Below are 14,370 nucleotides of genomic sequence, written 5' to 3' on the forward strand. Positions count from 1 at the left end.
AGCCTTACCAACTCTGTCTATCTTTTCTCCTTCCTTCTTATTTGTCTTATCGGGTTCTTTGGCTTCTTCATTATGGCTACCTTCAGAGTCAGAGCACTCCTCCCCTTCTTCTACAGGCCGGAAGTCCATCTCCTGCTCTTCTGGAATAGGCTCTTTCTGTACTTTCTGTAACAAGAAAATAAAGCCAAAGGTTAAAGAGCATTTGAGTTTGGAAGAAGGTCAGTACGTGTCATAACATTTAAAACAAATTTCTTACCTTTAGAGAGAGGAAGGCTCCAGATGAGTCAAATGTGCCCATTTCTTCTTCAGCATCCTCTAAGCACCACTCAGGCAAGCTATCCCTGTCATCGTCTATGCTCCCACTGCCAGAGCGCACCCTTCGGTAACCCCGTTCGTCATCACGATCTCGAAAATCAAACTCAAACCTTCGCCGTCGTTCCATGTGTTCCCGCCAGCCTGCAGAACGAGGGCCATCTGGGATGAAGAGGAGGACACAAACCTTAGAAAAGTTTTATGACAGTATCTGAAAAAGAAAACCACGGATAGGAAACAAAGGAGAAAACTACAACTGACAGCAAATTCAAATGGATCAACCTACTACAGAGAAAATTAGGCAAAGTAAACAAATCTCAAAGCTCAGCATTATATACTACACTCCATTCCTAAGTGACAACAGTAGTTATCTTCATTAACTACTGAGTCACACAACATACTCTAAAGCTTTTAAAGATAAATTTAAAACAAATCACTTTTAAAGGACAGTTCTTCAAAGTATAAACTTTTAATAAGTTCCAGATAACTGAGTGAAATGCTGACTAGCCACTCACGTAGGCTACTCCTAGCCCAGACTTAGGGCACTGCGTATCTTTCCATACTAAGGTCCATGCCTTCCCTTTGACAAGTCTTAAAGCATTTTCTTTCTTCTGATGAAAATATCATTCTTTATGGATAAGATCAGCTCCCTTCATAGCATAATAATATCCATGATATTATGATATTATGTCAGTTCATAACATCAAACTCATCATGTCCATTTACTAGTGCCAGGATCCCATTTGTAATTCCGATTCCCAAAAAAAGTCATGGAATTATAGCACTGACATGTCATATTTGGCCCTATAGCCTAATTTTATAGTTTAAGAAACAAAACCTCTGACAGCAGAAGTAACTTGCATAATGAAAAGTAGAACTAGAATCCAATTCTGCATCCTCTACTGCTTTTTCCACAATAACATGGTTATTCTCCTTTTCCTTTTCTCTCATCTCTTAACTCTCCCTAGGGAGTTTTAATTTCTGTATAATACCCCCAGGGACATTCCTAAATCCATCCTTGCATATTATTTAGTACATCTACTTGCCAACAGAAAACGACTGCCTAAGAATAAAAGATCCGAGTAAAGGTATTTTCTCAAAAAAAAAAAACACAAAACAAAACAAAAAGAAGGGGGGGACCCTGTTGTTAAACTCTGACAAACATGAGTCTAAGAAAGTCTTAAAGAGAGACACAGTTTTTAACCTATTAGGATTTTATATCCTTGACTGCTTTCTTTGTGGGAGATACATAAAAGAAATGAAGTCAAAGTTAAATATTACTATACTGTTGAGGCCCGATTTGCTAAAACCAGCAATCTAAAAATCAAACTGAAAACCAAAGGGCAAAATGTTAAAACACCAAATACAGACAGCATCTTATAAGCCACTTACAAAAAGGTAAGAAAACGTTTTTCTCCCACTTTCCACACTTTACTTACAACAACATACAATTTACTACCTTCTATGAAAATGAAAGAATTTTATACCCAGATTGTCTAAATGTAAACCTAGAGTCATTATCCCAGAGAAGTATTCATGATCAAAAGCTGAATTCCAGAGTACTCTGTCTGCTACTCTCATTTCTAAGTATGCGCAGTGATAGGAATCTATCCTTCCAGGCATGTGGCTCATGTTTCCCTCTTTTTAAGTTTCCTAAGTTCACCTCCCAGAGTGGGTGCTTAGCTCTCCTTAATGTTCCAAACTCCATACAAATCCAGCTGTGAGCCATACTTTAATAAAACTAACTTTTTTTTGTTGTCTTAAATAGTTAATAAAATTTTATTCATGATACTAAATGTAGTGGATAAGGCACATCTATTGCTTATTAAGACTGACCACTACTTTATAGACCTTATATCAGAACTAAAGTTTGATACTATTTTCATAAGTCAAAAATCATTATACTAAAAATTTTAATCAAATCCTAAAAGATTAACTAAAATGTTAAGAGTAACCGAAAACAACTGATATAATCAGACTTATTTTTAATATGCTAGGTTGAAAAGGTAGATGGTATTTTCTTAAACACATATTTACAGTATTTTTTCAAGCCCCCATGTATCTTTATGTCCCCCAAACTGTCTTCTTAAAATATACGGATTAAAAAAATTGGAAAATTGTCAAGTTGATGACAAAACTAACATGAATGTCAAATACTGGAGAGAAAAATTCAGAAAAGATGGGGGGGTAAAAGGACTACATATGTATATATATATCCAAAATCTAAGCTCTTGGGTGAGAAGGGTAAGTGGTAGAACACAACACTAAAGTTTTACTTTTAACTCGCTTTAATAGAATCAACATCAGACATTTGGGCTCAGAAACACTGTTCATCTTCCAAAACATTCACCTTGTTTGTTTTTGATCAGCTGGAATTTTTCTTCTCGCTCAGCCCAGATCCCGTCCATTCTTTCACTGAATGCTTGTTGGGAACACAGCCTACAAACCCTTCTGCTTACAGGCAAGCTCAGCACAAAATGCGGTGATGCCTTGTAGAGAACTGTAACATTTGGTTGCCCAGGACACAGACTGATGAGAATTGCCTAGATAACTGTGATGCAAACAATGCCCACTAATGACAGAAAACTCTACCAAGAGGCAGCCAATGAGGAGGTGGGCTAAAAGCATTATAACTCTATCCCAAGATTAACTTCACTAAGTTTCCACCTGCCCACAACTCTATAAAGCACCCTGAATGCTCGTTACAATGTTTACTCAAACCCAGACTAATGGTTTGTTAATAACTTGATTTTAAAAAGTAAATGAAAACAGTTTACATTATTAAAGCTTCCTTGGCATACAGTCAACAGATACATACTGTAATATGCTGTTATGCATGTGAGATTCAAAGGGCATGTACACTCTGTGTATGCTTCAGTTCTGCATGACCCCAAGATTCAAACTCCAGTGGCATCTGATGATCATGAGGCATGCAATCAGCTCTTGGGTAGGGAACGAATTTTCATACAAAGCACCAGTGTCTTCAATTACTAGCATATATAACGTCAGGGAAGAATAGTTTGAAGCATTCTTAAGAGTCAAAGAGAATAATTTACAAAACCACTAATCACGACTACTCTCTCTCCCTTTTCCTAAAGTTAGAGGGACAAAAGAATAAACTTGTGATTATGTTTTTGACCTGGGTTTAAAGTTTATTCTTCAAATAAGCAGAAATCACATTTTCAGGACAAAAAAATAAATCCTTTATTACGCAGGGGAAAAAAACTCATTTTAGGGGGAGCATATATTCCTAAGTAAGCATATAATTATCACTTATAATAAGAAAAAAGCATGCTGAAGAAAGAGTCAAAGATTTAGAAAAACTGAATGAAACCCTCTCTCCCCATTTTGCAGTTAAGGACAGGTGCTTCCCATTAAACCACACTGCCCCAGAAAAATAAAAGTGACTTTAATCAACTGAATAGATGTGGGGAATTTTTATGTTAAAATTTTTTGTGGTTACAAGACCGAGTGTGATGGCATAAATATGACTCCTTTTTTTCTCTTTACCAGTTTATGTTTTCCACTTTATCCCTAACAATTTCCACCAAATCCTCACTTATTTTGGTTCCTGTGTGCTTTTACTCAACAGAATTCTTACCAGGACTGTGAGGCCGCCACCTCTCTCCATCCCTTCTTGATCCAGCTAGTCGCCAACCTCCATCTTCATCTTCTCCATTCTGTTCCTCTCTAAAAATACGCCAATTTTCACTTTCTGATCGTATAAATTCATGCTTTCTTCCCACTGATGTTGGTCCACCTTCATCAAAATTCGGTCTCCCTGGAAAGAAAATGAGTAAACATCAGCCTTAGCCAGCAAGGATTTCGAAAACAGACTTGACTGCTCAAATCAAGCTTTTCTGCAAATGTGTCCATTTCAGTGCTCGGGCAGTATGAATAAAATAACTGCAGATATATGCATATATTATTAGACACATTTCTTAAAGCTGAATGTTCAAAGACTGGGCAATTATTTTTTCAAACAAAAATAAAATGTGCATTTTTTTAAAAAGTCATGCAAAGAAAAGTGAATCAATCTTCCCCCTACACAAGACACCCCTCCCCTCCTGAGTCTTACTCCCCAGAAGCAACCATCAACAACAGTTTCTTACAAAGCCTTCTAAAAACTGACCATGGCTATACTTATGCATGTATATACAGCTCCCTCATTCACACTCACGTAACACGACCTTCAGACTTACATATATTGTTTTGTACTCTTGCTGTTTTCACTTGGCAATCCTTCCTTACCAGCATATATTTCTTTTTTTTTTCTTTTTTTAAGTCAAACAATATTTTTAACTATATGATTTACTAAATCAATTTAATTTATTTAATCAACCTCTACTGGTGATTCTGTCCAAATAGGATATCTGTAAACTTCAACCTCTCTTTTATTCAAAAACAGATTATAAACTCAAAAGCAGAGAGTATAAGCTGTAACTTTTCATTTACTCTAGCACCTAGTACATTACAGGCATACAACAAATTGCTTTTCAACAAAATTCAAAGCTAAACTATGTCTTAACCTGATGCAACTCAGGAGTTACATTAACAGTAAAACAGAGCCTGTCATGCCAAGTTAACTAAGTTGGTACTTTCAAAGGACAAGAGAATTCTAAACCATGCAAATTCTTTAATCACCACACCACATGTGCTAACATACACAATTCATAAGAAATTATACAAAATCTCACATTAGAGTATATAAATATCCAAAACATACACTGATGTCTTCAGTTTATAACAATAAAAGTTACATATTCTCTCAGTGACAACCTCAATTCTTTTCATTAAACCATATTAAAAGTGAAGAGAATTGTACATTTGAAAATGAAGAAATTCTATTTTCTGGTCATCCTCTTATATTCCATTTCACATGTATTAAGATTCCACATCCTATTTATCTAAACAGTTATTAGGTTGTTACCACATATTACTTTATTACAGGATAAAATATCTTAGAATGGGGGAGGTACAATTATTTGCTGGGCAAAATATTCTTATTATGATAAGCAGCCCCTAAGATAGCCCTCAATAATCCCTGCCTTCTGGTCTCTGTGTAATTTCCTCACCTTAAGTGTGGACTGGACCTACTGACTTGCTCCTAACAAACAGAATCCAGCAGAAGTGATGAGATGTCACTTCTGACATGAAGTTAAAAACTTCCATCTTGGATGCTCTCTCCGAGGGAATCCAGTGGCCCTGTTGTGAGGCAGCCCTGTGGAGAAGCCCACATGGCAAAGAACTGAGGCTTGCCAACAGCCTCGTGAGTGAACTTGGAAGTAGATCCAACCCCAGATGAGCCCTGAGATGACTACAGCCTCATGACAGACCCAGGCCAGAACCACCTAGCTAAGCTGTTCCTTCTTGGCCCACAGAAACAGATAATAAATGTTTGCTGTTTTCGGCCACTAAATTTTGGGGTAACTTGTCACACAGCCATAGTTAACAAAAACACATTTAACTGATTTAATCTTTATAACAATCCTCAGTATTAGAAATTATTTTTCCCATTTTACAGCTGACAATATTGAGGCTTTAAAAGATAACCCAGGAGAATTGTCCAAAATCACACACCACTATTTAAATGACAGACAGGATTCAAATGTTAATCTTATTCATTTAACAACTATTTATTGCACACTGCCAAGTTTCATGAATTCAAGTATAGATACATTCTGGGCTTCCCTCGTGGTGCAATGGTTAAGAATCCACCTGCCAATAGAGGGGACATGGGTTCGATCCCTGGGCCGGGAAGATCCCACATGCCACGGAGCAACTAAGCCTATGTACCACAACTACTGAGCTTGCACTCTAGAGCCCGCAAGCCACAACTACTGAAGCCCACGCCTACAGCCTGAGCTCTGCAACAGGAGAAGCCACTGCAATGAGAAACCCACTCACGACAACGAAGAGTAGCCCCCACTCGCCACAACTAGAGAAGGCCCGTGTGCACCAATGAAGACCCAATGCAGCCAAAAATTTAATAAATAAATAGATAGATAAGATATTAAAAAAACAAAAAAAGTATAGATACATTCCACGTCTGCCCTTGGGTTAGAAGACGTTCCAGGCTCTCTTGTTTAGAATAAGGAGGGACAAGACATTTTACAAAGCCCACATCCATCATATGACTTGATGGAAAATACAGCTATACTTACAGAAGAAAAATTTTAAACAAATCCCTAATGTGTATAAATTGGTAAGTGGTGGGAAATGACTTCTAACCCACGTAATCATTCAGTCACAAGCAATATGTGCCAGGCATTTTGGGAATACAATCGCATGATGGATGAACTGGTCAAAAGGCTCATTTCCATCTACTTTTACACTAAGCCTTTGAGAAGTAACGAGTGTACCTAAAATAAGCAAAGTACAAAACAAAACGAAACAAAAACACTAATGGCAAAATTCTTAATTCAAAAAAACCTGGTCGTTATAATTTCTTCTAACAGATGATAAGTTGCAAAAAAATTAAAGATATTAAAATTACCAGTAATTCAATCTTAGAACTCTATGCATCTGTGGTTAGCTTTTTTTTTTAATTTAAATTTATTTATTTATTGGCTGTGTTGGGTCTTCATTGCTGCACACAGGCTTTGTCTAGTCGTGGTGAGTGGTGGCTACTCTTCGTTGTGGTGCACGGGCTCCTCATTGCCGTGGCTTCTCTTGTTGTGGAGCACAGGCTCTAGGCACGTGGGCTTCAGTAGCTGCAGCACACGGGCTCAATAGTTGTGGCTCACAGGCTCTAAAGTGCAGGCTCAGCAGCTGTGGCGCACAGGCTTAGTTGCTCCACGGCATGTGGAATCTTCCTGGAGCAGGGATCAAACTCATGTCCCCTGCATTGGCAGGTGGATTCTTAACCACTGTGCCACCTAGGAAGTTCTATGGTTAGCTTTTATATAACATTTTTTAAATGTAGTTTCAATCAGCACAGCCACTTTTTTGTAATCTACTTTTCATTAAATAGCAAATACTTTTGTTATTATACATCTTACTAATAATATAAATGGATACATACCAGGTATACCTTGTTGCTGTTGCATAACTACTAGATTATTCCCCTTTGTACATTTACTTTATAACTAATTTTTTGAGAACGAGATAACAAGGGGAAAAAATCTGTGTGTGTATATGTGTTTTGCTTTTCTGAATTACTTCTGAAAAAAAACTTCAAAGAGTAAAATTACTAGGTCAAATGACAGACTTCATACATTGACATACCTTTTTCTCCTCAAAAAAGGGGTAGATAAGACCATCAGACCATTTTAGAGTACCAAAACTAAGTGCTGCTATCATTTTGAAGCTTTTCTACTTTAATGGTTGTAAAATGGTATACTAGTATAATGTGGCTAAAATATGAATTTTCATATCAAAGATTTTTCATATTGTTTGCTGACTTTATTTCCTTTCATGTGAACAATTTGTTTGCATTTTTTTCTAATCTAGCAGCTTCTTTAACCTTCTTAACTGTCAAGTCCTACATATACTTTTCATATTAGTACCTAGGAATAAGAAAAATACAATGGACAGGATAGGGTAAATACAGGGGAACTAAAGGAAGAAAAAAAATCTGGCTTTTCTGCTTACTGGAAACTATCTTGTAATTCTCAATCTGTTGGAAAATCTATATCTCATAAAGTCTGAATGACTATTTATGAAATTCTTTTTTCCAAGAAGGATTCAGGACTGAAATTCTGAAGATACAGAAGATCACAATACCAAAGAAAGAACGAAGATGGAGGAGTCATAGACCTTATTTTAAATTCTGGCTCCAATTCTTATCTATACACCTTGACTAAAGAAGATCCCATTCCTAATATGAAAGTGTGTGTGTGTGTGTGTGTGTGTGTGTGTGTGTGTGTGTTGAGGCAGCCACCTGAATTTACATAAACACTAGCCCATTCCAGCTCAAAAATTCTATAACAAAGGAGTTCAGATTTTGTTACCAAGTGCTTGTTTCTACAAAACAATTCCTAAAAACTGCAATATACTTTTTGCTATAGCAAATACTGCATAATGAATAACTGAAACAGAACGATCTAGGTGACAACTTCTCCAGTAAACCATGGAAAACCAGAATAATATAATTCTGACATACCAAACATATCCCACATATAAGTGCAAGGTAAAGAAAGTTTTGCCTCCAGGTGTCACTGTTATTTTTCATAAGAGAAGGGTGAAAAGAAATCAAGAACTTTTTTAAAATGGACCATACTCATCTCCTCCCCCTACCTTTAAGAAAACTTACTATTGAGGTATAACACTCTTATAAGAAAGTACACAAATCACAAATGTACAATTCAGAGTTTCCATAAAGCAAATATATCCACCTAACTATTAAGATTTAAAAAAAAAAAAAAAAAAAGAAGAGAAGAGAATTACCAGGACCTCTCAAAAGTCTTCATGTCCTCCCAGTCAGTCCTTCCCAAAGTAAACACTACCCTGCCTTCTATCCCCAAAGATTAGTTTGCCCACCTTTGAACTTTTTTATATAAATGGAATATTTGTTTATGTCTGGCTTCTTTTCTTTTTGATTGAAGTATAGTTGATTTACAATGCTAATTTCTGCTATATAGCAAAGTGATTCAGTGATGTATACATATATAGATAGATATACACACATTTTTTATATTCTTTTCCATTATGGTTTATCCTAGAATACTGAATATAGTTCTCTGTGCTATACATTAGGACCTTGTTGTTTATCCATTCTATACATAAAAGCTTACATTTGCTAACCCCAATCTCCATTCCATCCCTCAGCAAACTCCCTCCCCCTCAGCAACCAAAAGTCTGTTCTCTATGTCCGTGATTCTGTTTCATATGTAGGTTCATCTGTGTCATATTTCAGGTTCCACATACAAGTGATGTCATAACGGTATTTGTCTTTCTCTAACTTCACTTAGTATGATAATGTCTAGTTGCATCCATGTTGCTGCAAATGGCCTTATTTCATTCCTTTCCATGGCTGAGTAGTATTCCATTGTATATATGTACCACAACTTCATTCATCTGTCAATGGACATTTAAGTTGTTTGCATGTCTTGGCTATTGTGAATAGTGCTGCTATGAACATAGGGATGCATGTATATTTTTGAATTAAGAGTTTCATCTGGATATATGCCCAGGAGTGGAATTGCTGGATTATATGGTAATTCTTTTTTCAGTTTTCTGAGAAACCTCCATACTGTTTTCCATGGTGGCTGTACCAACTTACATTCCCACCAACAGTGTAGGAGTATTCCCCTTTCTCCACATCCTCTCCAGCATTTGTTACTTTTAGAGTTTTTGGGGTGTTTGTTTTCTGGCCACACCATGCAGCTCACAGGATCTCAGTTCCCCAACCAGGGACTGAACCCAGGCCCTTGGCAGTAAAAGCACAGAGTCCTACCCATGGGACCGCCAAGGAATTCCCTGTTATCTGTACAGTTTTTAATGATGGCCATTCAGACTGGTGTGAGGTGGTAGCTGGTTGTAGTTTTGATTTGTATATCTCTAATAATTAGAGATGTTGAGCATCTTTTCATGTATCTATTGGCCATTTGTAGTTGTTCTCTGGAGAAATGTCTATTTAGATCTTCTGCCCATTTTTCAACTGAGTTGTTTTGTTATTGTTGAGTTGTATGAGCTTTTTGTTTATTTTGGAAATTAAGCCCCTGTCAGTTGCATCATTTGCAAATATTTCTCCCATTCTGTAGTATGTCTAGCTTCTTTCACTGAACGTTACAGAAAATTCACCAATGTTGTTACAGAGAACAGAAACTTGTTCTTTTGCATTGTGGTACGGGATCTCACTGTGAACAGACCATAACATATTACTCTACTATTGATTCGGGTTGTTTCTAGTGTTTTGCTATTATAAACTGTGCTGCTATAAACATTCTTGGATACAAAATCTGGTGAGCATATGTTTGCACTTCTGTTAGCACTGACCTAAGAGTGAAACCACTGGGCCATAAGGTATAGTCAACTTTAGTAAGTACTATCAAGTATTTTCCCAGAGACACAGCACTACTTTACCATTTTTTGCTTGTTTGTCTACTCAAAACTCTGGAACACACTAAGATGAGTGCTTCTTCCATGGACAAATAGAATTAAAGACATAATATTAAAAATATAAAGAAGAGATTTAGACATAGCACCTACCCTCCAGGTTCACAGTCCAGGGACATACATGTAAACAAATGACTTAATACATTACAGTTGACAAAATGCATTGATATATCTCATCTGATCCTCATAACCACAAGGGTTGAGTCAAACATTACCATCTCTATTGTTCTTGTGAGGAAAGGGATACCTGTAGCGGGATCTCCCATGGTCACACAGCTGAGTAGTGACCAAATCAGAAATAGAAAATAGATGTTTAAACTCCTAATCCAGGGTTTACTCACAAATTAAACCCATCAGAAACAGCCAGAAACTCTACCAAAACTAAAGTAGAAACAGGAAGTTCTGGAATCTAAATCTGAAGAGCTCTAAAAAGGCAATAGACACATCATGCATAGAAAAGCTTGGGGACAGAGACTGCCAAGATTTCTAAATGTAAATAAATTTGCTAAGCTTCCAGCAGATAAACAATCTTAAAATGTGTACATTTTGAAAAAATGTTAAGATCAACTTATATATTAACAATATAAAGATTGTATTCAAAATTATTTTGAGGGGAAAAAAATGACTTGAAATACTATCTAATAAAATACACATTTCCAATTACTACTAATATAACTTACAATATAAATTACACTGTATGCAAGAATTGCTCTAAAACATTAAAATCAATCCTTTATAACCTAAAGATTACAGCAGATTTGTATGTGTGTAAATGTGGGTGGAGAGTGGGGATGCCAATGAAAACTTCAACTCTATAATGAGTTAAAAAATAAATATATATTTGTGTATTACTGATACAATTCAAAATAAATATTACTAATAAGAAAAAAATATCAAATTGTACACTTTAATATATGCAGTTTATTGTATGTCAACTGTATTTCAATAAACATTCTTAAAGAAAAAATAAAATAAAATAAACAATAAAGTTGTTCACGGGCCAACTCAGAAGATAATATCTAAAGTTCCTTTAATGTCTTGGGACTTCCCTGGCAGTGCAGTGGTTAAGACTCCACAGTCCCAATGTAGGGGGCCTGGGTTCAATCCCTGGTCAGGGAACTCGATCCCACATGCATGCTGCAGCTAAGAGTTCACATACCACAACAAAGGAGCCTGCCAGTGGCAACCAAGACCCGGCACAACCAAATAAATAAAGTTCCTTTAACGTCTGAAAATTATAGGACTCCACAGTGACCAGGGCTAAAATGAATGAGGGAAGGCCCACATGGCCTTTCTTAGCACTTAAAATCACGTCTTCCTCCTTCTATAACATCAACATCATGACAAAGTTGAGTAACCAAGTATTTTAGTTAATTTTTAAAAAAATCTTAATTTGTAAATGAGATGATTTAAAGGTAAACATAATTAAATAATTTACAAATTAATGCCTGAACAAAATATTCCTAACCTATAGTCAACAAATGAGCTTGGAGGCTATGAACCCTTAAACTGGAAGCACATATCACACTGGCATGCTTTTATCTTTTTTCAGGTAAAAGCATCTAAGGTTTTTGCCAGGGTCTTAAAGGTATCTATGACAAATTTAAAATATATTTTTTCTATTCAATATGGCAAACATGAGTTTTAGGAGCAAATTATATTACCTGTATAACACATTTTATATTCTTATATCAACAATTCCTCAAGATGTATAAAAAATGCTAAAATACAATGGCACTACATGTATAAATATTTTCCCCAATGGCAGTAAATATTTGGTTGTTTCTGCCTTAATGCATTAAGTCTAAATATGACTCTTTTAAAAATTAAATTAAAATGCAGTATTGGTTTTAGTCTGGTCTAACTGAGTGGACTTCCTAAGGAGAAAGAGCAGTAAAAGGGCACCTGTGTGCATGTTTGACTTACAGCCAGAAATGGTGTTTATGGAAAACTTCAGATGGAGCAAAAAGGCACTCAGCCAACAAAATCTACAGCTGTGAGACTTGGAACTTACAAGTGCCCAAACTCCAAAAGCAAAAGTGGAATTATGGGACAGACTTTGAAGCTTGTTTATGTGCAAATTTTTCTAGCAAGTAACTTTGTATTCCTCTATTCAGATATATATTCTCTGATTAACACTAAAAATATTTTCTAACACCAGAGAAAACAGTGAGAGGGAATCCCATCCAGGTACTGATATAAAGTAAACCTCCTCCCCGCCCCAACTGCAAACAAAACCCAGGGGAACTAGGATGGAGTAGTTTAAATTCTATATCCAAAGATTTGCAACTTTTCTCCCATCCTAACCCCTGAAGAGGTAACAAATCTGCTCTACCCATTAATACGGTCCTGAAAAAATAGCAGTTCTAGCTGGAAGGGAGAGACTAGAGGGGGTGCAGTACATCAGATTCTGAAAAAGTGCCTCATGTGGTTTGAATATGCCCCATGTTCCTGTAACCTTTATGTTGAGTCATCTGCTGGACCCAGACGCTGCCTGAAATCTCTGGAGAAGACGATCAGTAGTGGGCTTCAATGCAGAACTAGAAAGTGACTAGGCATCTTCTAAAGAAAGCTAAGTACACTGTGTAAGAAAGAGCACAGGGTTAAAGTTTAAAAATTGTGAGATTATGTGGATACCAAGGGGGAAAGGGGAATGGGGTGGTGGGATGAATTGGGAATTGACATATATACACTATTGATACTATGTATAAAATAGATAACTAATAAGAACCTACTGCATAACACAGGGATCTCTACTCAATGCTCTGCAATGACCTAAGTGAGAAGGAAATCCAAAGAAAAATAGATGTATACATATAAAATATATGTATACATATAGCTGATTCACTCTGCTGTACAGTAGAAACTAATACAACATTGTAAAGCAACTATATTCACAAAAAAAAAAGTTGTGAGATTATGTATGTACATAGGCAAGACATTGCACTCCAACTAAAGGTTCTATTGTTTTCAGGTACAATGTGGTACAATTACGGATTATATACTATAGTGCTTTAGCCACAAAGCAAAGCAAACAATTTAGTGATACAGAATTGAATTTAATAATGAATAATGTACCTGATCATGGCATCTTGCTTAATCGTTATAATTTAGAATAAAAAAATCAATCAATGAACAGATATCTAGCATTTATGTTCATTTATAGGAGAATGTTTTAAAGCCATCTCCAACTGAAATCATTAATTCTGTTTAGATATGAGAGCCCATGTATCTTACGGTGAAGTTGGTTTATTATCCGTGCCCATTATCAGTTTCATCTCAGCTAACCTGGCAATCTCAAACAGAAATGAATTTAACTCCTCAGGCTATTATTATGGGAGCACTGTGCTCCTGAGCAGGCACTCCAGAACTGCTCTACGACATCCATTCAGTTAGCAATTAGGAATCACTGTCTACAGACCACAGCAGACTTTCAAAGTGTAAAATTCAGAAACCAGAATACTTCTTCACTTGAGACATTTCTTTCTTGACAATCATCTTGTAAATCATTTCTGTCTCAATATATTATGGAAAGAGGCTTCTAATTTTTGTAAATTCCTTTATTGTCTTGCTTACTATAATGTCTATTCAAGACACATGGCAGATACACTTTCAGTACTGCTTTCTAAAAGGCAGTGTTACACTGTATTTACTCTGGCTTCCCTCTTCCACCCCCAATCAGTTAACTGGCAACTGATATGAAGCATAATTCCCCACCAGAACATGCAGGGAAGGTGCATCACATCACAAGTCCCTCCTTTATGTTTTTACCTTCTCTGGTTCCGAAGGTCAAAGTTTCCAATGCTGTGTCTGAACTTGTATCAAAATGTTTGGCATTAATAAAACAAAGAAGGAATTAATATATTTTTTAATTGTGGAGGGAGGAGAAGGAATCTACAAAGGCGGATTTCACTTTCTAAGTAGCATTATATTGGTCTACATTAATAATTTTCCCAGCAGGCCTTCCATGATTTTACTATGAACAATCGCAGCCTTTGT

At 36.3% G+C, this 14,370-nt stretch overlaps 1 protein-coding gene across 9 annotated transcripts in view; it reads right to left on the reverse strand.

Moving 5' to 3' along the window:
* The window catches only part of GIGYF2 (GRB10 interacting GYF protein 2), a 143,129-nt gene that overhangs the window by 67,081 nt on the left and 61,678 nt on the right, over window positions 1-14,370 (reverse strand). For all 9 annotated transcript variants that reach the window (XR_009055005.1, XM_057744115.1, XM_057744117.1 and 6 more), the window contains 3 exons: window positions 3,914-4,093; window positions 257-474; window positions 9-165 (listed from right to left, as the gene is read on the reverse strand). Coding sequence is in view for 8 of the 9 variants with exons in the window: in XM_057744115.1 (XP_057600098.1) it covers window positions 9-165; window positions 257-474; window positions 3,914-4,093 (555 nt within the window). In the remaining variant the exon portion in view is untranslated. The remainder of the gene's footprint in view (window positions 1-8; window positions 166-256; window positions 475-3,913; window positions 4,094-14,370) is intronic.

Source organism: Hippopotamus amphibius, chromosome 8, assembly GCF_030028045.1.
Source record: "Hippopotamus amphibius kiboko isolate mHipAmp2 chromosome 8, mHipAmp2.hap2, whole genome shotgun sequence".
NCBI classification, from domain to species: Eukaryota; Metazoa; Chordata; class Mammalia; order Artiodactyla; family Hippopotamidae; genus Hippopotamus; species Hippopotamus amphibius.